At 45.3% G+C, this 26,269-nt stretch overlaps 1 protein-coding gene and 1 long non-coding RNA gene across 10 annotated transcripts in view; one reads left to right on the top strand and one right to left on the bottom strand.

Annotated features, from left to right (window-relative positions):
* Positions 1–1,472: 1,472 nt before the first annotated feature.
* LOC128123354 (uncharacterized) lies at positions 1,473–25,758 on the bottom strand. Its single transcript, XR_008222657.1, has 3 exons — positions 25,646–25,758; positions 9,038–9,171; positions 1,473–1,572 (listed from the first exon to the last, which is right to left on the bottom strand). It is a non-coding gene; the product is annotated as an uncharacterized LOC128123354 (long non-coding RNA).
* The window catches only part of Spag9 (sperm associated antigen 9), a 133,092-nt gene continuing 132,389 nt past the window's right edge, over positions 25,567–26,269 (top strand). For 3 of the 9 annotated variants that reach the window (XM_052759660.1, XM_052759658.1, XM_052759659.1), the window contains exon 1: positions 25,568–25,921. In XM_052759660.1, coding sequence (XP_052615620.1) covers positions 25,619–25,921 — 303 coding nt within the window. In that variant the 5' untranslated portion in view covers positions 25,568–25,618. Of the gene's footprint in view, positions 25,922–26,269 lie in introns of all 9 variants that reach the window. The other 6 variants (XM_052759657.1, XM_052759656.1, XM_052759663.1 and 3 more) reach the window with 3 other exon arrangements.

Below are 26,269 nucleotides of genomic sequence, written 5' to 3'. Positions count from 1 at the left end.
TTATATAGTTAACAAATGCAGCATGAACAAATATAATGCATCTTTGCCTAGTTAAACAAATATTCCACAACAGGGACATATCTATAGTCTCTGATACTCTGAGGCTGAAGCAAAGGAATCACTTTGGCTCAGGAATTCAAGGCCAGCCTAGGAAACACAGTGAGACCTCATCTCTGAAAAAAGGAAATACCTAGATTGTAGCAAAAATGAACAAACTGCATTATTTCATTTATGTAACATTCTTTTGGGGTAGTGGATCAGATCTAGGGTCTCACAAATGCTAAGCATGTATACTACCCCTGAGCTTCGTATATCTCCAACCTCTGTAGCACTTTGTTAAATGACAAGAGGTACCAGGAGTTAGGAGTAGATAAAGAGTACACATATTGGTAAAGAGGCACCATAAGGAAATCTTGGACCATGCCTAGCCTATTTCAGCAAGCTTTGCTTTAGCTTTTGTGTGGTTGGTTAATAAGATAGTTAATTGCTGGTTTTGTTTATTTGTGGTTTGTTTGGAAACAGGACCTCATGTAGCGCAGACTGGCCTCAAATTTATGTTGTAGCTAGCCTATTTCTGTATCTTGACTGTGATGGCAATTACCCAAATGTACACATATAACAAAGTTTCAAGAAATCATACATACAGGACATAAATGAGCACAGGGAAAACTGATGAGGACGTAATTCTTGTGGGTAACAAGAATGACAATTTTCTAGATTTGTTTATGATTTGCTTTGGTTTGGGTTTTTGTTTTCCTTGTTGTTTGGAGGTAGTTGTTCTATGTAGAATTAATTTAATTAGGATGTTTATAAGTTGTAATTTAGCCCAGGCTAGCTGACAACTTACAAAAATCCTGCCTTAGCTTCCCAAATGCTGGGATTTTAAGCATGAGCCACCATGTCCAGCTTAATATCTTGGTTTTAGGTTTTGTTTTTGTTGTTGTTATTTGTTGTTTGAGACAGTTTCTCTTGTAGCCCCGGTTGGCCTCAAAGTTACTAGATAGCCAAAATGACCTTGAACTTCAATCCTCCTCTATCTCCCTCCAAAATGCTGGGATTACAGGTGTCTGCTCCCACACCCAATTTATGTGGTGCTAGGAAATCTAAGGGCATGGGATCCTGGACTATGTAAAATGGAGAAAGTGAGCTGAACACAAGAAAGCATGCATTCCTCACCCTGCTTCTTGACTAGGGGTGTAAATAGCTCCCTCAAGTTCCTGCTGCTGTGACTTCTCTGCTATGTTGGACTGTGACTTGGAACTAGGAGTACATACACACACACACACACACACACACACACACACACACACACACACACACCATCTTTCTCTCTTAAGTTGCCTTTCTAAGGGTATTTGATCACAATAACAGGAACACAAATCAATGTACTCTTTCTGTCTTAGTTACTTTTCTGTTGCTAAGACATCATGACCAAAGCACCTTATAAAAGAAAATATTTAGTGTGGGGCTCACTGCGGCAGAGGGTTAGAGTCCATGACCATCATATGAGGAGCACAGCAGCAGGCAGGCAGGTGTGATGCTGGAGCAGTAGCTGGCAGCTCATATCTTGATCTGCAAATAGGAGGAAGAGAAAGAGAGCTAACTGGGAATGGCATGTGCTTTTGAAACCTCAAAGCCCACCCCCAATGGCACATCTCCTCCAACAAGGCCACAGCTCCTAATCCTTCCTAAATAGTTCCAGTTGGGGACCAAGCATTCAAATATGTGAGCCTGTGAAGGACTATTCTCATTCAAACCACCACATTGTCACAAAAACAACAACCACGCAACAGCAGCAACAAAACAAGCACAGACCTTTAATTCCAGCTACTTGGCAGGCTGAGACAAAAGGATCACAAGTTCAAAGCATGCCAGTGCTACAGAGTGATTTTTAAGCCCACCACCCAACTCTCAGATAAATACATGGAGATTTATTCTTACTTACAAATGCCCCGACTTAGCTTGGCTTGTTCCTAGCCAGCTTTTCTAACTTAAATTATCCCGTTTCCCTTTAACTACCTTTTGCCTCTGGGCTTTTTACCTTCCTTTATTCTATACATCTTTCTTTCCTTCTTACTCCATGGCTGGCTGTGTGGCTGGCCCCTGACACCCTCCCCTTCTCCTTTTCTGGCTCCTTGTTCTTCTTTTCTCCTCCCCCAGCCTAGATTTCTCCTCCTATACATTCTCTCTGCCTGGCAGCCCCGCCTGTCCCTCTCCTGCTTAGCTGTTGGCCGTTCAGCTCTTTATTGGACCAATCAGGTGTTTTAGGCAGGCAAAGTAACACAGCTTTACAGAGTTAAACAAATGCAACATAAAAGAATGCAACACAGCTTTGCATCATTAAACAAATATCCCACAGCATAAATGAATGTAAAACATCTTAAACAGCGCATGATAGTGCACATGTATAATCCTAGTACCTTAAGCAGGAGAACCAAGAGTACAAGGTCATCCTCAGCTAAAATAGTGAGTTCAAGGCCAGTCTGGGATCCATAAGTCCCAGTCTCAAAAAAAAAACAAAAGAAAAACGAAATTAAACCACCTTTTTATTGGTTGGGATGCACTTCACTTGTGCTTTTCCAACATCTGTATACAAAACAATCACCTGGGCATTTGCTAAAACTCGGGGTTCCAGTCTGTAGTCTGTCATGAAACCTGAGAATTGAGGTTTTCAGCCCTGTTGGTTGGTAGACTCTTTAAGGCAGTTTCAGAGCTGGGTTCTTGTTTTATTTGGGGGGGGGGGGAATGAAGTGAATGTAATTTTATAGTTTGAAAAACAACTTTAAATACGTTTGGGGTGGAGGGACATGTGCCTTGCCATGTATATAGAGCCCAGAGGACAATTTGAAGGAGCCCATGTGATCCTTCCATGTTGTGGGTTCTAAGGTCAAACTGAGGTCATTAGGCTTGGCAACAAGAGCCTTTACCTACTGAGCCATCTCACTGGCTTGTTTTTCAGCCAGGTTCTTTTGAAGTGAGTATATAGGCTTTGCTAGGAGTTGGGAGACTGCTTGGCAGACGCTAAGGAAAAGAACAGGAAGGTCTCCTGTCTTCCTGGAAGCCTGCTAATTCTATGACTCTCCCCCTCACCTTCCTTCTTAGACCTGTACAACCCACAGGTGCTTCTCCAGGGAAATGTTCTATGACCCAAGTCAGAAAGCTCTAAGAATTTAAAACTAACAAAGTTTTATGGCCATAGTATTAGTGAGGGTTCTCTAATGGAACAGAACTGGTAGAATTAATATGTATAGAACGTATGCATATGATTTACTAGAGTGGCTTACAGGCTGTGGCCTACCTAGTACAGCAGTGGCTCTGTCCTGACAGAAGGGCCAGGAATCTGGCAGTTGTTCAGTCCAAGGGGCTGGATGTTTCAGTTGGTCTTCAGTCTATATTGGAATCTGAAGAAGCAGGTTCTCATACCAGCAGCAGGATAAATAAACTGGCCAGAAAGAGCTGGCAAGCAAAAAGCAAAAACTTCCTTCTTTCATGTCCTTGTATGTGGGCTGCCACCAGAAGGCGCTGGTATCATCAATAATCAAGGTATGACACATTAGGTTCAGGGTGGGTCTTCCCACCTCAAATGATCCAATCAAGACAAACCCTTACCTGCATGCCCAGCTACTTGGGTTTTAGTTGATTCCAGTTGTAGTCAAGCTGACAACAAAGATTAGCCATCACTGGCATATTAATCTATGTCCTGTCAAGAAACCTTAGCAGGAGATTTCAGAGTAACTTGAAACACCCAGCTTAGAATGCACTGTCTCCACTGGCAGCCACTCACTGGCCTTCAGCCTTTCCTACATAACTTTTCTTGTTGTTGTTGTTGTGGCTGCTGGTGGTGGTGGTGATGGTGGTGGTGGTGGTGGTGGTGGTGGTGGTGGTGGTGGTGGTGGTGTGTGTGTGTGTGTGTGTGTGCTTTTATGTTACTAGGAATCAAACCCAGGGCCTCATGAATGCTAGGTAAACACTCACTGAGCTATGTCCCCAGTCCCTTTCTCCTTTTTTATTCTTTTTTTAATTTTAAGACAGGGTCAGTCTCACTAACATTGCTCAGGTTAGTCTTGAACTTACTCTGCAGCCCGACCAATCTTGAACTTACAAACCTCCTTCAGACTCCCTAGTACTAGGGTCATAGGTATTTGTTACTGTATCTACCTATATTTGTCAGGGTTTTCTAGAGCAGGGGTTCTCAACCATGGCTGGTGACCCCTTTGGGGGTTACATATATATCCTGCATATCATATATTTACATTATGATTCATAACAGTGGCAAATTTACAGTTATGAAGTAGCAATGAAATAATTTTATGGTTGGGGGCTACCACAACATGGTGAACTGTATTAAAGGTATGAAGTATTAGAAAGGTTGAGAACCACTGCTCCAGAGGAACAGAACTTATAGAAGGAGCCTATATATCTATATAGTCTATATAGATATAGATAGAGAGAGAGAAAGAGGGAGTTTATTAGAGGGGCTTATAGGTGGTTCTCCAGGTAGTCCAACAATGGCTGTCTACAGCAGAAGGTCCTGGAATCCAGTCGTTGTTCAGTCCACGTGGCTGGATATATTGTCTGGCCTTCAGCATACTCCAGAATCCCAAAGTAGGCTTTAATGCCAGTGAAGGAATGAACTTGCCAGGGAGAATGAGAGCAAGCAGACAAAAAGCAAGCTTCCTTCTTCCATGTGCTTTATATAGGCTGCCAACAGAAGGTGTGGCCAAGAGTAAAAGTGGGTCTTCCCACTTCAAACGATTTAATTAAGGAAAAACCCCTCACTGGTGTACCCAGCCACTTGGATGTAGTTGAGATGACAACAAAGAATAGCCAGCACTACCTAAAAGTTTTTGTTTGTTATTTTCAACACAGGGTTTCTCTGTGTAGCCCTGGCTGTCCTGGAACTCATTTTGTAGATTAGGCTAGCCACAAACTCTTGAGATTCGCCAGCTTCTGCCTCCTGAATGCTGTGATTAAAGGGATGAGCCATCAGGCACAGCCAAAATGTTATTTGAATATATTAAAAATAAAACATAATAAAGGAAGAAATGTTTAACAAACTTCATTAATGATATCAACTATTATCAACGAGAAAAGAGGGGGGCCAGTGAGTAAAGGTGCTTGCCACCAAGCCTGATGGTCTGAGTTTGATCCTTGGACTCTGTATAGTAGGAGAGAACTAACTCCAAAGAGTTATCCTCTGACCTTTACATGGGTGCCACCAGCCCCCCAATAAAGAACCATAAAAATAAAATAAAATAGAAATAGAAAAAGGAAAAGAGTAGCTAAGTGTAGTGGCTTATGCTTGTGATCCCAGCAACTTGGGAGACTAAGGTAGGGTATCAGGAGTTCAAGGCCATCCTCAGTTACATAGTAAGTTCTAGACCAGCCTAAGGGGTTGGGGTTCAGTGTTGGAGTTCAGATCTGACCTATCAAAGGGTTCCTTGAAGAGGGGAGTGAGGAATTGAGAAATGCTAGATAGAAATATAGATGAAAGACACAGGATAGCTTCGGGAAGGTCCTGGGTCAATACCATGCAGCCTCAAGTTTCTTTTTTCTTTTTTCTTTTTGGTTTTGGTTTTTCTGAGACAGGGTTTCTCTGTGTAGTTTTGGTGCCTGTCCTGAATCTCACACTGTAAACCAGGCTGGCCTGGAACTCACAGAGATCCACCTGGCTTTGCCTCCCGAGTGCTGGGACTAAAGGCATGTGCCACCAATGTCCGGCTTGAGTGTATTTCTAATGGGCTTTTTATACACTAGCAAGAGGAGCGGCAAAAGACCTCCCCCTTTCAAGATCAAAGCACAAGATACAACCAAGTGTAGACCCTTTAAAACACCTGGTAATCACGCCTTTGACCAAATCATTCTATTATGCAACCCTGCTGGGTAAAGCAAGCTCAGACTTTCTGACCTTGAGTAAGACTTTATTAAGGAGCTTCTGTGGGCCCTCACACTAGGGTACATAAGACACTGTCCACCAAAAAAAAAAAAAAAAAAAAAATTCAAAAACTCAAATTAAACAACACAAAAAAATGAACTATCCAGGGTGTTTTGTTTGTTTGTTTTTGTTTTTTACTCATTAACAGAGAAAAGAATAAAAGACATGGCCCCATTAATTCATGTTCACACTGGTACACAGGAAGAGCTGCGGTTTAGATCTTGATCCAAGTTAACTAACGTCTGGAAATTGAACAGAAAAGATGGAAGAGAAGAAATCTAATAGGAGACTGGGCATCATCAATAACCAAAGTGTGACAGGTCAGATCTTCTGGGTTAATACAGTCAAGGAACATGTTTTTGATGGATTCCTGGGATAAACTGATCAGGTTTGCACCTGATTAGAATAGCAAGTCTTAGATGGGCACTTAGGTAATAGCAGTGCTTAAGAGCATGGCTGTGTTTCTAAAACGTTCGGGTGTGGCTTATGGTTCTGAGAAATGTGGTCTTGGACAAATTACTCACCATTTCTAAGGATCAATTTCCATAGTTGCTAAATGAAGAGGATAGCCCTTACATCATCAGAGTGTTGTGAGGATTATAAAAAGTAATCCAATGAAATTTTAACAGACTATCTGATACACTGTACTAAATGTCAGCCTTAGAAACCGTGACAATGTGATCGAAATACAAACAGGAAAGCCCTGTGGACCAGCTAGAGGACCGTGGTTGGTTGTTACTGGTGGAGGATTGAAATAGAAAGTGCTCAGCAACTGGGCTAGAGAGATGGCTCAGTGGATTTGCCACACAAACCTAAGGACCTGAGTTCAAATCCCCAAACACACATTAAAAACAACAACCATAAATACAACAAAAGAAACCAGGCACGGCTGAGCACATGTCTGTAACACTAAAGCTGTAGAAGGCAGAGATAGAAGACTCAGAAGCTTGCTGGCCACCTACCTAGCTCCAGGTTCAGTGAGAAACTGTCTCAGGTTATAAAGCAGAGAGTGATAGATCAGGACGCTCATAGTTCTGCTCTGCCCACTACAGGTGCCCACAGACAAACAGAGTTCTTAGAAATTAAAGGGAGTTTAGAAGAGATGCCAGGCTTGAGGACAGACATTTTGGAATTGTTTACCTAAGGTGATATCTAGGACCTTAAAAGTATTTTAAAAGGGGTGATAACCATGGATCCCAGCACTCAAGAAGCAGAAGGAGGCCAGGCAGTGGTGGTGTACGCCTTTAATCCCAGCACTCGGGAGGCAGAGGCAGGCGGATCTCTGTGAGTTCGAGGCCAGCCTGGTCAATATAGTGAGCTCCAGGACAGCCAGGACTACACAGAGAAACCCTGTCTCAAAAACCAAAAACAGAGGAGGAAGAGGAGGAGGAGGAGGAGGAGGAGGAGGAGGAGGAGGAGGAGGAGGAGGAGGAGACAAGGCTCACTCTGATTCCTAGATAAACCAGCCATTTTGGCCACATGCTCTCTTGGCTCTGCTCACCCTTGGTCCTCTTGGCGTTTTGGTCTGCTTGCCTTCTCTCTTCTTCCTCTTTTGCTCTCCTCTTCTCTCTCTCCTCTCATGGCCCAATCTATTCTGCTGGCCATGTTCAGTCTGGATCTTTCCAGATCCCTCTGGCTGAACTCCCCCTCGTATCTACAATAAAACCCTTCTCCTCAACCACACCTTGGAGCTGTCATGTCCTCACTTTCATTCATAGGTCAGGCTGGGCAACAAATCTAGATTAGCATGCTATGAGCCAGCTTTTTGGAGCCCAGTGCCTACGGTGGGACACCTTGGTGCAGGGAGGAGGGGCTTGGACCTGCCTCAACGGAATGTCCCAGGCTCTGCTGACTCCCCATGGGAGACCTTGCCTTGGAGGAGGTGGGAATGGGGAGGTGAGTTGGAGGGGAAGGCTGGGGGCGTGGAAGGAGGGAGGAGAGGGGAATCTGTGGTTGCTATGGAAAATGAATAGAAAACTTCTTAATAATAAAAAATGATTAGTATGCTAATTACCATGCATTTGATGTGGGTTTTGTTGTGAGGGGTGTGTTATTTCTGTATTTTGAAACAGGATCTTGCTTTGTGGCCCAGGCTAACCTCAAACTCAAGGTGATCCTCCTGCTTCAGCCTTTGTCATGTCTGAATTACTGGCTTGTGCTACCACACCTGGCTTAGTCTGCATTTATCAAAGTTGTACTATGCCAAACACAAAGTGTTTTTTTTTTGTTTTGTTTTTTCTTTTTTTTTTTTTTTTTCAGAGCTGAGGACCGAACCCAGGGCCTTGTGCTTGCTCTACCACTGAGCTAAATCCCCAACCTGTGTTTTGTTTTTTAGTTTGTTTTGTATGTGTTTTTCTTTGAGACAAAGTCTCATAACCCAAGCTTGCTTTGAGCTCTTATTGTGTAGCTGAGGCTGGCCTTGAACCCCTGATCTTCCCCACCTACCAGGTGCTGGGGTTACCTGCATGCACCATGGTGCCTATACTTCACTTGTATTAACTAGTCACACAACCGCATGACCTTCTTATTGCTATCAAAGTCAAGTGTGGCTCGTTAGTAGTACCCTCTATGAGCATGTGGGATGCCTTAACAACAATAACTGCTATCCCTTCTTTTCAGGTGAGGAAACGTAAAACCTCACATGGCTCATGAGGGGAGGATTACTGGGTCACATGCAGATACCTAGAAGGAGTACAACCAGAGTTCCAAGCCAGAATCCTGGCTCTCAACCTCATGTGCATTGCTTCATAATTACACAAGGCTTCAGTCCTGGGTCTCACTTCTGGAGGAGGTCACGACAGTGTTTAAATGAATCATAATGGGACGACAAGATGATGACATAATAGTTTTTAAATGGCATTGGAGGCAAACGAGACAGCTAGCTGTAATACTGCACTGAGAATGGAATTGATCTAGGACACGGAGGTCTGGTTATTAATGATTTAAGGAATCAGAGCAACTAATACATTATGCCCATGCCTGAGAAATGGAAAGGTGCTCTGGGAGGTAGGGTAAAGACGAGACATTTGTCATACTCATTGAGAATAGACCCTGGGGAACTTTCATTGCCAATAATCAAGGAGAAAATATGAACCCGCCTACCTTTGACTCCAGGGGCAAACTACAAATCAAACAGCAGGATCTTCTCATGAAAGCAATTGCCTGAGCATCACGAGAGCCACATAGTTCATCTGCCTTTGCTTCCTCGGCACTCCCTGTCCCATCCCCAGTCTCTCCTGAAAGAGAGAGGTAGATAGCTTTTGAGGAATTCTGCATTATTTGCTGATTGGAGAAAGATGTGAGAGACTGGGACTGTTTATCGTACAGTCTACTACAACAACCATATCCTTCCTTCTTTTTTTCTTTCTTCCTTATTCATTCATTCATTCATTCATTCACTCATTCATTCATTGGTTTTATAAGACATGATTTCTCTGTGAAGCCCTTGCTATCCTGGAACTTACTCTGTAGACCAGGCTGGCCTGGAACTCAGAACTCTGCCTGCCTCTGCCTCCCAAGTGCTGGGATTAAAAGTGTGTGCCACCACCGCTCAGCTCTTTATTCTCTAACCCTGGTTGACTTGGTACTCAGTTTGTAGCCCACGCTGGCCTTGAACTCACAATGCTCCTGCCTTAGCCTCTAGACCAGAGGTTCTCAGCAGGTAGGTAGAAATCCCTTTTGAGGGTCAAACAGCCATTTCACAGGGGTTGCCTAAAACCATTGGAAAACACAGATATTGCAATACAGTTCATAACAGTAGCAAAATTACAGTTATGAAGAAGCAACAAAAATAATTTTATGATTGGGGGTCACCCCAACATGAGGAGCTGTATTAAAGGGTTGCAACATTAGGAACGTTGAGAACCACTGCTCCAGACTCTAGAATCTAAAGTGCTGAGATACAGATATGAATCACTATATCTGGCCTGTCTGGGATATTTTTGTTTGTTTGTTTTTCAAGACAGGGTTTCTCTGTGTAGCTTTGGTGCCTATCCTAGAACTAGCTCTGTAGACCAGGCTGGCTTCAAACTCACAGAGATCCGCCTGCCTCTGCCTCCTGAGTGCTGGGATTAAAGGCGAGCACCACCACTGCCCAGCTGTCTAGGATATTTGTTACAGTCTTGCTAAGAAACCCTGACTAGCCTAGAACTCACAGTAATCCTGCTGCGTTAACTTTCAGAGTACTGGTATTACATACGTGTACGACCATGCCTGACTTGTGGGCACTACTCTTAATCCTGTTTTACAGATAGAGGAACTAAGATCCAAGAAGGTTAAATAACTGCCCCGACCTCAAGAGTCTGGTTTTGAGTTCATCTCTCCCTTTCTCCAGAACTTAAATGCATGCTTGCATGTATACAAGTGAGATAGAGCGAGACACGTTTGAGGTAGGTGATTGAAGCAGTCTCTTAGGTATTCCTGGCTGGACTTGAATTCGTTATGTAGCTCGGGTTTGGCCTTGAACTCTGATCCTCCTGCCTCAGTTTTCCCAGTGTTGGGATTACAGGTGTGCATCAATACACAAGCTTATTTCCACTTTCTAAACTTAGATTCAATAAAGTCTTTAGCAAAACTATGAGCTTTTGGCTTGTAATAGTCTCTATATATGCTGTGACCTTGGTTTTGGCTTTCAGGCTAAATCTCTCTGGGGAAAAGGATTATATGGATGAAGAGGGTCAACACTCAGGGCAGTGACTTGGTATTAATTTCCTTCTTACTTTCATGTGGTTTGACTCTCTAGGATGCCCGCTGGAGTCTGATAATTTTTGTCTTCCCCAAGGGCAATTCTAGACCAGTTTAGCGCTTCTTCCTCTTAGCCTCTCCAGTTTGGGGTCTCATGGCATGTGATCTATTATTTCTAAAAAGCCATATCCCTGTAGCACCTCTTTATTTGTCGTATTAGGCCAGGTTATGTAGCAACAGCAAAAAAGAAATCCCAGGTGTCCATGACTAAACCAAACCAAACTGTCTCACTCATGTCAAGTCGGCTTCAGGGTCAGCACCTTTCTCCCTGGGATCCCAGCTACTCCAGTATGTGGCTGTGCTATCTCAGGACAAGACCTAAAGGCACTATAGCAGGGTGGAGAGAACAAGTCACAGGCAGTTCTATTTGACTTGGCCTCGAGGTGACAGCCATCAGTTCTTTCCAGCCCACCAACCACAGTAAGTCCAATGCTCCTGGTAAACTCTGAGGGGATTAAGAAGTATCAAAACCCATGACCTTCTGTGAGTTGGACATGTCTGTGTTTGTCCCACAATATATCACACACTCTCTTCCCCTAGGCTAGTTGCAAACCATCCACTTAACACACGAAACTTTAACCTTCCACCTCTGAACCCACCAGTCACTGCTTCATTCCCTTTCTGTTCTCTCGCATGCTTTGCCTTCTGTCAGATGACCAGTGCTCTTCCCCTTGCATGGCTCACACTTGCAAAGTTTTCTCTTTTTTTCCCCCATGCTTCATTTTCCATCCAGTTTTCCAGGAGCTACTCAGCTGAGAGTGGTCTGGAAAGACCCTCCTGACTTCCTGTAATTGGAGTCAGAAAGAGCAAGAACACTCTTTCTAGAGAAGTGGGTGAAGAAAGGGGGGTATGGGGAACACTGCAGGCATGAAAGTAGGTTGTATTACTCCTCTGGGAGTCAGGTCCTTCGGCCATCCCTGGAGTTAGATAAATACACAGTAGACTCAAAGAACTCTGCGAAACTGACCTCATGACCTGTTGTAGAAATGAGTAAGGCTTATTGTCTTAGTTAGGATTTCTATTGCTGTGAAGAGACACCGTGACCACAGCAACTCTTATAAAGGAAAACATTTATTTAGGGTGGCTCAATTACAGTTCAGAGGTTCAGAACATTATCATCATGGCGGGACATGGTGGCACACAGGCGGACATGGTGCTGGAGAAGTAGCTGAGAATCCTACATCTTGCAGGCAACAGGAAATGGTGGTCTGAGACCCTGGGCAGTATCTTGAGCATATATGAGACCTCAAAGTCCACTTCCACAGTGACACACTTCCTCCAACTAGGCCATAACTACTCCAACAAGGTCACACCTCCTAGTAGTGCCACTCCCTTTGGGGGCCATTTTCTTTCAAACCACCACACTCATCCACAGTACATGTGCATTCTGACCTGAATGAACAGTAGTATGTCTTTTATTATTTTGCATTACTGGGGAAACCTAGGGCCTGCCTATTCATGCTAGCTGAGCACTCTATCACTAGCTATATCCTAAGCCCTGGTGTTTTGTTTTGTTTTTGTTTATTTTGTTTTGCTTTGTTGAGCTAGGATCTCATGTAGCTCAGGCTGTCCTCAAATTCAATGTGTACCTGAGTCTGGTCTCCTGATTTTCCTGCCTCCATTTCCTAAGCGGTAGGATTATAGACACATGGCACCAGGGCTGGCCTTCATTACTTTTTGTTTGTTTGGGGGTTTATTTGTTTGTTTGCAGTTTTGATTATTATGATAAGATCTTTCTATATAACCTTGGCTGGATGGATACTTGCTATGTGGTCCAGGCTGGAATTTTAAGCAAGTACCTCCACAATTGCTTTGTGTGTTTCACACACACACACACACACACACACACACACACACACACACACACACACAGAGAGAGAGAGAGAGAGAGAGAGAGAGAGAGAGAGAGAGAGAGAGAGAGAGCCAATATCTAGCTCAGGCAATTCTGGAACTGACTATGTAGACTAGGCTAGCCTGTTGTCAGACTTTCTTTGGACTACCACCTCCCAAATAATGACACGGAGACTTCTTATGAATTATGAAAGTGTGGCCTTAGCTTAGGTTTGTTCCCAACTAGCTCTTATAACTTAAATTAACCATTTATATTAATTTACATTCTGCCATGTGGCTCGTTTACCTCTCCTCAGTACTGTATGTCCGACTTTCTCTGTGTCTTGCTGGTGAAATCCCAGAGCCAGATTCTAACCTAGAGTTCCTATCTCTGCCCAGAAGTTCTGCCTATCCTCTTCCTGCCTAGCTATTGGCCACTCAGCTCTTTATTAAACCAACCAGAAGGTGCCTAGGCAGGTGAGGTAAAAACAGCAACACATCTTCACAGTGTGATCAAATATCCTGCAATACTGGCCTTGAACTTATGTCAATCCTCTTGCCTCTACCTCCAAAGTACTAAGATTATAAACATGTGTAACCATGGCCACTTTTAGAGTCATTATTGTAACCATATATAAACAATTAGCAAAACAAGAATTTCTGAGCATGTGTATGCCTAAGAAGAGAACATATAAAGCTGATAGCAAGAATTAGCTTGTAGAGATTGCTTTTTTTTCTTTAATAATTGCTGGGAGTCTGTCTTAGGGTTTTCTATTGCTGTGAAAAGACACCATGACCACAGCAACTCTTAGAAAGAAAACATTGAATTGAAGGGGCTCGCTTATAGTTCCAGAGGTTCAGTCCATTATCATCATGATGGGGAGCATGGTGGTGTGCAGGCAGATGTGGTAATAGAGCTGAGAATGCTACATCTTACAGGCAACAGGAAGTCAACTGTCACACTGAGGGAAGCTTGAGCAAAAGAGACCCCAAAGCCCTCCCCCACAGTGACACACTTCTTTCTTCAAGGCCACACCTAATCGTGCCACTTCCTTTGGGGGCCATTGTACCAGACTTTTTTTTCCACCTGCCAGTTTCCAAATAACCAACATGGAGACTCAATATTAATTATAGATGCTTGATTGATAGCTCAGGCTTATCATTAGCTAACTCTTACATTTTAAATTAACCCATATTTTTTCTTTTCTTTTATTTTATCTAAATAACATTTTTTTGTTTTGTTTTGTTTTTCAAGACAGGGTTCCTCTGTGTAGTTTTGGTGCCTGTCCTGGATCTTGTGCTGTAGACCAGGCTGGCCTTGAACTCACAGAGATCCTCCTGCCTCTGCCTCCTGAGTGCTGGGATTTAAAGGCGTGCGCCACCACTGCCTGGCTAAATAACATTTTTTTTTCATTTATTTTACATATTGACCACACTTACCCTCCCTACTCTCCTTCCATTCCCTCTCCATTTCCCATCTACCCCTCTCCTCATCCACTGCTCTTCCTCCATCTCTATTCAAAAAGGGGCAAGCCTCCCATGGGCTTGAACAAAGCATGGCACATCAAGTTGAGGCAGGACCAAGCTCCTCCCCTTGCATCAAGGCTGGACAAGGTAATCCAGCATGGGGAACAGGTTCCCAAAAGCCAGCTAAGCGCCAGGGACAGGTCCTGATCTCACTGCTAGGAGTCTCACAAACAGAACAAGCTACACAACTGTCACACACATGCAGAGGGCCTACGTCAGTCCCATGCAGGCTCTCTAATTGTTGGTCCAGAGTCCATGAGCTCCTACAAGTTCAGATCAGCTGTCTCTGTGGGTTCACCCCACATGACTCCCTTGGTTCATACAATCCCTCCTCCCTTTCTTCAGCAAGACTCCAGGAGCTCAGCCCCAGTGCTTGGCTGTGAATCTGTACATCTGTTTCCATCGGTTACTGGATAGAGTATCTCTGATGACAATTAGGGTAGTCACCAATCTGATTACAGTAGATGACCAATTCAGGCACCTTCTCCACTATTGCTAGGAGTCTTAGCTGGGATCATCCTTGTGGATTCCTGGGGGTTTCCCTGGCTCCAGGTTTCTCCCTAGCCCCCAAGTGGCACCCTCATCAAGACATCTCTTTCATTACTCTTCCCCTCTGTCCTGCCCCCAACCTGCCTCCCACACCCAGCCTATCCAACCTGCTCCCTCAAGTTCCCATGCCTACATCACCCCCACCCCTACCCCCAATTTACCCAAGAGATCTCTTCTATTTCCCCATCCCAGGGAAATCCATGCATCTCTCTTTGTAACTCATATTTCTTATCTACCTTCTGCCACCTGGCAGTACCTTCTTTCAACACGGCATGTTCATCTCACTTCTCTCTGCATCTTTCGAGACTCCCAAAACTCCACCCTTCTTCCCAGTGTCCTCCTAGCCTGGTTCTCCTGCCCAATCTCTTCCTGCCCAGCTATCGGCCAATCAGCTTTTTATTAACAATGACAGCAACACATTTTCACAGTATACAGAAGGATTATTCCACAGCAGGCCATGTTCTTTCAAACCACCACAGAGTCAGTATACCGAAGGTTAGGTACACAAAGAGAATGGTAGTGGGGTGCATGGGTCAGTGTGAAGTACTGCATAAAAGATTTGGGGTCTCTCATGGTGGGAAATAGTCATTTAGTCATTTGGAATAAAGAGCCCATGGGGATAGAATATTAAAATTACAAAAAGTAGGCCAGGTGATAGTGGCACATGCCTTTAATCCCAGCACTTGGGAGGAAGAGGCAGGAGGATCTCGGAGTTCCAGGCCAGCCTGGTCTACAGAATGAGTTCCAGGACAGTCAGGGCTACACAGAGAAACAAAAACAAAAACAAAACAAAACTTTTAAAAAATCCAACCAACCAACAAACAAAAAAATCAACCAACCAACCAACACAAACAAATAAATAAATAAAATTAGAGAAAGTCGAAGAAGGGAAAGTGGTTAGTTAGCTTGAAGAACAAATTTTGAAATCCTTAGAATTCTAAGACAATACATTTAGGAAACAAGACTTTTTTTGACTTTTCAAGATTTTTAGTAGAGTCAAATGAGGAGGTCCATTTCACTTCAGCTTCTTCACTGCCAAATGAGGGGGAAGGGCCTGCTTCAGTGTCTGCCTCCTTCTTGTCTGTGATGAGCAGGATAGAAAGATATCTGTTGTGGTGAGCTTTGTTTCTCTTTTCTTTCTTAAAGTGTATTATTTGTACGTGTACGGATGTTTTGCTTGCCTGTATGACTGCACCATGTACATGCAGTGCCCACAGTGGAGGGAGGGCGTGTTGGATCCTCTAAGGCTGGAGTTACAGGTGGTTGTGAGCCACCCTGCGGGGGCTAGGAATTAAACCCAAGTCCTTTGGAAGAGCAGTCAGTGCCCTTAACCTCTGAGTCTTCTCTCCAGCCCCCATCCTTGTTTTTCTTGATCTTGATCTTGATTTGGCATCCTTTTGCCTGTCTATGAGCAGAAAGTTCTTCAATGTTCTGAGGTACGTTGAGAGAGTACTCAAGCCTTATGACTGGCACCTGGTGAAAACTCAAGGGGTGGGTGTGTGTGTGTGTGTGTGTGTGTGTGTGTGTGTGTGTGTGTGTGTTTTGAGATGGGGTCTTATTTTGTAGTCTTGGCCGGTCTGGTACTCACTATGTAGACCAGGACGGCCTTGAATTCATAAAGATGTGCCTGCTTCTGCCTCCCGAGTGCTAGGATCAAAGGCATATACCACCATGCCCGGAACCCAAGTTTGTTTGTTTATTTTTTTTTTTTTAAAGATAGGATCTCACTATGTAGTTCTGACTGGCCTGGAACTCACTATATAGACCCTGTTGGTCTGAAGCTTTGGGTGGTCTTCCTGCCTCTGCTTCTCAAATGTAGGGATTACACTTGGATTTTAGATAATAAGGTCTTCAAACTCACTGATTCCAACTCCAATTTTATGTTTCCCTGGGGCTCTCTTCTTCACATGTGCTGTTCATGCTGCCCTTTTACAACTGCAGGAGTAAAGCCCCATCATTTCTCAAGCTCCCTTGACCATTTTTAAACAATTCTTACCCTTTTTTTCCCCTGTCTCTTCCCTCTTTTCTTCATTGTTTGAGACACAGTCTTGCTATAAAGCTCAAGCTGGCTTAGAATTCACTTATTTAGTCCAGATTGACCTCAAAGTCATGATCCTCCTGCCTCAGTCACCCACTTGACTAAAATTACAAGCCTGTGTTCCCAGGGTGAACTTGTTCTTCCTTTGTATATAAAATTCTTGTTGCATTAGAAGGGATGTCTGCAGGGATGAATCCTCCTCGTTCAGACCCATGGTCTTCTGTTCAACAGGATATTGTTTGTTTTTTACTTTGAAAATTGAAAGTGTGGTGTGTGTGTGTGTGTGGTGTGTGTGGTGTGTGTGTGTGTGTGTGTGTGTGTGTGTGTGTGTGTGTGTGTGTGTGTAAGTATGTATGTAGACTCAGGTCATCGGGATTGCCTGATAAGCACTTTTTGTTTTTGAGTCAGGATCTCTCTCATTAGTCCTGACAGTCTGGAACTTGCTATTTAGAACAGGCTGGCCTCAAACTCAGAGAGATCGGCCTGCCTCTCCCTCCCAATTGCTGGAATTAAAGGCATCTGCCACAATGCCTGCCACTTCACCCAGTGTGGCGGGCACTTTTACTGAATGAACCACGTGGCTTGGCCTTTGACATGGGAACTTGAAGCAGTAGAAGTGTGATGGGATGCTGAGCTGAGAGTCACCAGTTCAGGACATTGGTTTCTACATGGCCAGAAACTATGGCTGGGTCCCTCCATTATGAAATGATGGGCTTGGGCACCACTCAGTGCAGGCTAAGACTGACTTGTCTCACATAGCAAGGAGTAACCATCCTGCTGGGAGTTAGTTTCTAGCTCTCTGAGAAACAAAAATGCAAATGTAGAGGGTGCAAGCAGCAGACTGTGTGCTGTCCCTCGTTAAACAAAATGGAAAAATGAGTACCTGTTCCCTGCTTCTGATGTGCGAACGGGACTGGTGCTTGGCACATGGATACTATGCTTAGGTTTTCATCTGGCTCTGTCGTTCCTACTAAATATAGGCCACTGGTGTCAGACAAGCTGAGTCATTTTCATACATGACTATGTGGAAGAAAAGTGACAAAGGTCACCAAGTCTCTGTGGACTGTTTCCCTTCGGACCAGACACCACCCCTGTTCCAATCATCCCCTCTTTTTTTCTGTTGTTTTCTTTTTCTTTCAGATAAGCTGTATCCCTTAAATAGAAAATGTTTTCAACAGCAAGGTATTGTGATTCAGTTTGCTCATGTCCTGTTTCTGATTATGGACTGACCTTGCCTTAGATTTCATTTATTTATTTATTTACTTATTTTTACTTTTCTGAGGGGTAGACGTGGATACTAACCTTTGTAACTGCACTTTACTGTCTGTAGAGTGATTCGTATAGAGTCATCCCCCTCCCCCACCTTCCCCGGGATGTGGCAACCCGAGGACAGGTTCTAGCTAGTTTACAAGTGTTCTGTCTTTCTTCGCCACCCCCAACCCCACCAAACAGGATCTTACTCTGCAGCTGTGAGCCAAGGCTGTTCTGGAACTCACTGTGTAGCCTAGGCTGGCCTCTCACTTACGATAATCTTCCACTTCGGCCTCTGAGCATTAGAATTACAGGTGTGAGCAACTATGCCCGGCACAAGTTAAATTCTTAACAAGAATGGATCTGAAGGTCATCCTTCGTGATGCCTGTTTAAAGACCTGTTGGCAGTACAGGTGTAGTTAGGTGGCACTTACGGGGTCGGCTCTATAGCACTACCAACAACAGCAACAAGCCTTTCAAAAGAAAAGGCAACGGGGCACTCTGAAAAATACCCTGACACTCTTCAAGAGCCCAACATTCCATTACCAAACTGCCTCTCCAGACATGTTGCAGTTCGTATGGCGTGATGAGTCACTTGGCTTTGCACACTGCCATACCAGCAGACCCAAGCCCTGGGAGCTCTCCTTCTCTTTCAGTGACTTTCTCTCTCCCCCTAGGTGGGAACACAAGTGTGTGAAACAAGAAAAAAAATTGAGTCACATAGAAATCACTGTAGCAGTTCCATAAGGCTGGCTGCACTACTGGACTGATAATTCCAACCTTCCCCTGATTATAACTGTTATGCTTAGGAAGAAACTCCACCCTTCCTTCCCCTATCAACTCCCCGCCCCGCCCCCAACTGCTGGCCATACTGTCTCCACTAATTTTGCAAGGGCAAGGAATCTCTTGGAGTGGAATTTCCTTCCCTTTAGGAATCAAAAGTAAACACTCCAAAGTCCACTGTGACCTGTTTTTTCCTTGATAATTCTTGGTCTTTATGATAATCTCAGTCCTTGGGGATTAGATGTGAGTTCTGGGAATAAGAGGCTTATTATTACCTACATAATTAGGAGCTGACTACCAGGCTCCTGTTACTACTACTAAAAGCAGAGTCAAATTTTTACTAATCATTAATCTCTCTCTCTCTTTCTCTTTCTCTCTCTTTCTCTCTCTCTCTCTCTCTCTCTCTCTCTCTGTGTGTGTGTGTCTGTCTGTCTGTCTCTCTGTTGTGTATGATTTGTGTATGATGTACATTGACTATGTGTGACCTCGGGCATATGTGTGCCACTGTATACATGAGGAGGTCAAAGGACAACTTTCTGAAGTCAACCATACACTATGGTTACCAGGAGTCAAACTCAGATCATTAGGCTTGCTTGGCAAGAGCTTTTATGAGCCGAGCCATCTTAATAACCTATTTTATTAAACTTTTTTTTAAAGATTTATTTATTTATTATGTATACAGTGTTCTGCCTGCATGTATGCCTGCAAGCCAGAAGAGGGCATCAGATCTCATTATAGGTGGTTGTGAGCCACCATGTGGGTGCTGGGAATTGAACTCAGGACCTTTGGAAGAGCAGCCAATGCTCTTAACTGCTGAGCCATCTCTCCAGCCCGCCCATTTTATTTTTATTTAAACTTTTTAGAATATTTTGTTTGTTCAAGGCAGGGTCTCACTATGTAGTCCTGGCAGGCCTGGTACTTAATGTGTAGCCTGTCAGGTCTCAAAGACACCTGGGATAAGTCTCAGCACCCGTGGCTCCTCCCAGCACTTTTCACCCCTCTCCCTACTCTAAACTCTTCAACCCTGGGGACGAACTTCACTTTCCTCCCCCAGCTTCTCTGATCTCTATAACCCAGTCATTTGGATTTGGCACTCCTTTGGGTCTCCTGCCTTGCTCTTGGCATCCAGATCTACGGTTCCTCTCTTGGTCCACTTGTCTCCTCTCTCTTCTCTTCCTCTTCCACACAGTCCCCTCCTATCATTGCCTGGTTCCTTCTGGACCCTTCCAGATGCCTCTGTTTTCTCCCTCATATCTACAGTAAACCTTCTCCTCAACCAGACGTAGGAGCAATCATGTCCTCAATTTTTCACTCATAGTCCAGTCTGGCCTGGAATTCACAGAGATCCTCCTTGCTCTGCCTCTTGAGCACTGGAACATAGGTGTATACTACAACAACTAGCTTATTATTTTTTTTACTTATTTAATGCAGAATGCCATTTATTGAAGGAGGTAGGAGGTCTTAAATACAGGCTTACAGCACAGTGGGAGAACCCCGGAGGGCAGAAGTTCGCCACCGATGTTTTACAATTTTGCATCTAAGCTGAACAACTAGCTTATTTATTTATTGCTTATTTACTGAGGAAGTGAAAGGGTGGAGTCTATTACTTACAGGTATCAGGTGGACATAGATAACTACAACACCCTGTTGCAGTCCAACAGTTCCACTCAGTTCGTGACGATGAGTTCATCCACCCTGGCCTACATAGTTCACATCTGGCAGGTGTCGACAAATGATGATGACTGTCTTTCATGTCTGGTGTCCTGTCATGGCCATGAACAAAGGGTCTGTCTCCTTGACCAGCTCCACCATCACAGGGACAAAAATTGCAGTGCCTGGCCAGAACTATAATTTTAATTTTAACTTTTCTTTTTGGTTTTTCAAGATAGAGTTTCTTTGTATAACAGCTCTGGCTGTCCTAGTACTTGCTTTGTAGGCCAGACCTGCCTCAAACTCACAGAAATCTTGCTTGTCTTTGCCCCCAGAATGCTGCGATTAAAGGTGTGCACCACTGCCGCCCAGCCATAATTTTAAATTTTAAATTACATGTATTGTGTGTGTGTATGTGTGAGTGGGAAAGTGCCACAGTGTGTGTGCAGAGGTCAGAGGACAACATGTGAGAGTAGCCTCGCTGCTTCCACGTAGGTGCTGGGGATCGAATACACAGCATCAAGCTTGGCTGCAATATCTTTGTTCACTGAGCCGTCTTGCTGGCCCCCAGAGTCAGAATCTTAGAATGCAAGGAAAACTTCAGTATTTTTGTTTGTTTTTCCCGACAGGGTTTCTCTGTGTAACAGCGCTGGCTGTTCTAGAACTTGCTTTGTAGACCAGGCTGGCCTCGAATCTGCAGAGATCCGCCTGTCTCTGCCTCCTGAATGCTGGGATTAAAGGCGTTTGCCAACATGCCCAGCTGAAAACTTCAGTCTTAAACGAATCCCAATATTTAGGGCTGGAGAGATGGCTCAGCAGTTAAGGGCACTGACTGCTCTTCCAGAGAACCCTGGTTCAATTCCCAGTACCTACACGGCAGCTTACAACTGTTTGTAACTCCAGCTTCCAACACTCTCACATAGACATACATGCAGGCAAAACACCAATGTACATAAAAATAAACAAATTATTTTTAAAAACCCAATATACTACAAATGAAGAAATTAAGGTTCACTAACTAGTCTTTACTGTGGAGACTGGCACCGAGTAGGTCTTCAGTAAATATTGTTTCCAACCCCACCTAATTTGTTCATGATGACAGTCCATATGAGACTACAAGGTTCTCTCAACTTCAAAACCATTTTGGTTCAACTCTCTTACATGAGTATAAGGTTCTACTGGATCTACTGCCTAAATCCACGGTATTATTTCATTTATTTATTGCATTGCTGGCAATTGAACCTATGGCCTGGTGCATGCTAAGTAAGCACCATTAAACTACCTTTCCAGTTTTCTCTCTTTCCCCTCTATCTGTGTATCTATGTAGCCATCATCCATCCATCCATCCATCCATGTATCCAGTTACCTACCTATCTATCTCTGTTATGTGTTTGTGTTTTGACACAGGCTTTACTCTGTACCCCAAGCCTACTTGGTGCTCACTAAATACTATTTAATCCAGGTTGACTTCTAACTCACAATCCTTCTGTCTCGGCTCCCCAGTGCTGGTATTACAGATGTGAGACACTGCACATGGCTTCATTTATTAGCTTTATTGAGATATAGCTCATATACCATACAACTTAAGTACAAAGTAGAATGCCTTTTAGTAAACTGACAGAGTAGAACATCACTTCAATTTCAGAACATTTCCATTACCCTAAAAGAAATCTCACACCCATTATTGATCACTTCCATTTATCATTATGATACCCATGCCCCCAACATTAGGTAACCACTAACTTACTGTCTGTATCTCTAGATTCACAATTTATGGACATTTCATATGAGTGGGACCATGTATTTCATTTGGTGTATGTTTTTAAGATTAATCCATGTTGCAGTATATACTTTACTAATGAATATTATTCCATTACACACATTTGTTACCCTTTATCCATTCATGAATATTTTTAAGATTATGTGTATGAGTGTTTTGCTGCATGTATGTATATGCATTATGAGTGTGCATGGTGACTGAAGAAGTTAGAAGTAGGCACTAGATCCCTTAGATCCCTTGGAACTGATTGTAGGGATGGTTGTGAGTCACCACATGGGTGCTGGGAACTGAATCTGGATCTTCTGGAAGAACCACCACCGCTCTTAATTGTTGAGCTATCTCTCCAGCCCCCTATTCTTAAGTTTTAACAAATCTTTTGTGTGTGTGTGTGTGTGTGCGCACACGCGCGCTGAGTTTATGTGCACCACTTGTATGTAGGAGCATACAATGTATGGCCCACAGAGGCCAGAAGGAGTAAGGTATTTTGGAGCTGGACTTACAGGTAGCTGTGAGCTGTTGGATATGGGTGCTGGAAACCGAACTGTGGTCCTCCACAGGAGCAGTAAGCACTCTTATGTGCTGGGCCATTTCTCCCATCCCTTATTTTAATTTTAAGATTTATTTACTTGGGGAGGGAGCACATGTGGCCATCACAAAAGAGCTTTCAGGAGTTGCTTCTCTCCTACCATGTGGGTTGGTGACAAAACTCAGGTTGTCAGGCTTGGTGGCATGGAACTTTACACACGACCTATTTTTATTTTTTCAGTTATTTGTGTATGTGTTTGTGGGAGTCTGTGCATGTGTGAATGCAGTGCCCCTTGGAGTCCAGAAGTGGTTACTGGATTCCCTGGAGCTTTGTGAACCCAGGTTCTCTGCAAGAGCAGTACTTGCTTGTTTTTTGGCCAGAGGTCAGTACATGTCTTACCCACCAAGGAATCTCCCCAGCCCACCCTTATATTAATTAAAAAATTGTCTTAAATTACATTTTATTTATGTATGTGTGTGATACATACATCATGTGTGTGAAGGTCAGAGGACAACTTGTGGGAGGTGGTTCTTTTTACCATAAGACCTGGGGATCAAACTCAGGTCGTCAGACTTGGTGGCAGGCACCCCTACCTGCTGAGCCATCTCACTGACCCCTAAATTTTATATTTTGAAGTAAGGTTTTGCTCTGTGGTCCAGGTAGGCCTGGAGCTTATGACTTTTCTGCCTGAAACTGATGACCTGATTTGGATGTCAGGGATTTACACGGTGGAAGGGAGTAACTTACTCTGACCTCCATTTGTGTGTCCATGGCGCGCGCGCGCGCGCGCACGCGCGCGCACACACACACACACACACACACACACACATACACACACACACCCCAAAAAAATGTAAAATTTAAAAAAAAAGCACACATCTTTAGTCTCCAACACTTGGGAGGCAGAAGCAGGCAGATCTCTGAGTTTGAAGCCAGCCTGGTCTACAAAGCCAGTTCCGGAACAGTCAGAGCTACACAGAGGAACCCTGTCTCAAAAAGCAAGCAAACAAACAAACAAAAGACATTTCCCCCTAAACGTTCTTAAGTGTACAATAATATTGTAGAAAGACAAAATAAAGTCTCCCTCTAAGTCTTCCAGATCTTCTGACTACAGGAAAATAGAGGTACCTTTGAAGACTAAGTGACAGCACTCATGAAGGGAGGGGTAGGGAGGGGAGAGAGAATATTCACAGCAGGACTTCCAACGCAATATAAAAGAAAAAAGCCAACGTTTTCAAGATGAGATTAAGAAGTGATAGGCGGCCCGAAGGGAAGGCTCAGTGGTTAAGAGCATTGGTTGCTCTTCCAGAAGATCCCGGGTTTGCTTCCTAGTACAAATGTGGGGGCTCACAACTAGCTAAAACTCCAGTTCCAGCCGATGAGACACCATCTTCTGGCACTGCACGCTTGTAGTATCCAGACATGCACGCAGGCAAAACATTCATTCACATAAAAGAATTGTTTTTAAAAAGCGATAGGCTATTTTGGGCTCACACTCAACTAGCTGGGCAGCATTCCTATAACCCACATATATACACAGGGTAAGGGTGAGAAAGGGAGACCTCAAACTTAAGGGGTAGTGGTGTGGGGGTGAGGGAAATTGGCAAAACAGACACGAAGTTAGACCTGATAACAGTTTTCATCTTTTTCTTTTTGAGTTTATAGATTGGCACTGGCTCAACCTCCATGGTATTTTTTGTTGGTTTCCAGGAAGATCAAAAAAGTAGGAGACTTTGGGGACGATCTGGATCCTCTAAAAACACTAAATTGAGGGTATTTAGGACCCCAGAAGCTGGCGGATTTTCTGCCTAATAACTTGTCTATTTAAGTCCTCCCTTATTTTTAGATGAGTCGGAGTCGTTGTACTTCTGAGTCACCTATGGCAAAGAGAAGGGGTTTTTAGGAGTGTCTTCCGGCCAACTTGAGGATGGGAGATGAGAATACAGGGAAGTGATCTTTGACTCAGCCTGCCCAGGGCTTGGGTGTTGTGGCATTCCCCACAAGTGACGCACTCCCAAGCGGGGTGACCTCATGTATCACGGGACTTATTCCCACCACTGACTCCACCCCATATCCTCCGCAGCTTCTCATCCTCTCACTTACCAGCTCCGCCTCCCTTTCAAGATCTGAGAGGGGGTGGGGTGGCTGCAACCTAGAAATGCCTTTCGTGGGCGGGGAGCAGAGACACCCAGTGTTTGGGAAAATGCTAGAAGTGGCACGCACTTTCCCTTCTGCAGATGCTTTGCACTTCTGGTTACGGTTATCCCTTCTTTTCTCTAATCCCAAACAGTACGATCTTACTCGAGGCAGCCTTATCCTTTGGACAGTCCTTCTCTTAGTCAGGGTTGTTTCCCCTCGTTCTCTCTTCTCCATTTTTCTCTGAGTCCGGAATTCTCAGTAGGAAGTGGTTGGCTCGGCTCTCTTTCCTGCTCTAGCTGCGTGACCTTGACTAACCCACAACTTCCCTGGGCCTAGTTTCTTTGTCTGTGAGACAGGGGCCACACGTCTGGCGCGCCATGAAGGCGCTGTGTGAGCTGTAGAAAGGCGAAGAAGGCGCTCGCAATCTCGTCGGGAAAGAGTTGTCACCCTCCAGAGCCCCTCCCTTCCCTCTGGGAGCGCCCAGCCAACGCAGCCTCCGGCTGTCACTTCCTCCGCCTCCCGCCGCTCAGCCCGCGCGGCGCTGGGTGTTGGCGTCACAGCCGGCGCACGCAGCTGCAAGGCCCCGCCCCCTGCCGCGCCTGGCCTCCCGCGAGGGCCCCGCCCACCGGGGCGACGCGGCGCCGGCCCCGCCCCACGGGTGACGCGTAGCGCGCGCGGCCGGGCCGCCCCGGCAGTTGGTGCAGCGGCGGTTGGGGTGAGTGCGCTTACCCCACCCCTCCCCTCCTCGGCCCGGGCCCCGGCCCCCATCCCGCGGGGCCCAGCCCCAGCCTCCGCCGTGCCCGTCCCGCGCGGGCCCGTGCCGCCCCTCAGCCGGCGACGCCCGGGGCCGCCCGCCCGCCCGCCACCATGGAGCTGGAGGACGGTGTGGTGTACCAGGAGGAGCCCGGCGGCTCCGGGGCCGTGATGTCAGAGCGGGTGTCCGGCCTGGCCGGCTCCATCTACCGCGAGTTCGAGCGGCTCATCGGGCGCTACGACGAGGAGGTGGTCAAGGAGCTGATGCCACTGGTGGTGGCCGTGCTGGAGAACCTGGACTCGGTGTTCGCGCAGGACCAGGAGCACCAGGTGGAGCTGGAGCTGCTGCGGGACGACAACGAGCAGCTCATCACCCAGTACGAGCGGGAGAAGGCGCTGCGCAAGCACGCCGAGGAGGTGAGGGCCAACGGCGGCGGCGGCGGCGGCGGGGGCGGGGGTCGCGGCCCGCCTGCGGACGCTGGGCGCGCCAGGGTGGCCTCCTGAAGGGCAGGCCTGAGGCCGGGGCCCCGGGAGGTGCTCCACAGCCTCTCGGGACTCCGGGACCCCGGCCGGCACTGGAAGCCTTGGCAGGCCAGCGAGTGTCCGGGAGAGGGGTGAAGTGGGAGGGAGGGCCCCGGGAGGAAGCGACACCCTGGCATGAGGGCACCTGGGGCTACCCGAGGGCGGAGACTTGAGGGTGTCTGGTTGCTTCTTGTTTCGGGAAGTTTCCGACCACCGAGGATAGTCGGGTGCCGGTTCAAACTT

The sequence above is a fragment of the Peromyscus californicus genome, unplaced genomic scaffold, assembly GCF_007827085.1.
Source record: "Peromyscus californicus insignis strain IS unplaced genomic scaffold, ASM782708v3 Scaffold_3__1_contigs__length_106647218, whole genome shotgun sequence".
In the NCBI taxonomy this organism is placed as follows: Eukaryota; Metazoa; Chordata; class Mammalia; order Rodentia; family Cricetidae; genus Peromyscus; species Peromyscus californicus.
Note: the sequence above shows the minus strand (reverse complement) of the source record. Positions and strands in the feature narration are given on the sequence as shown.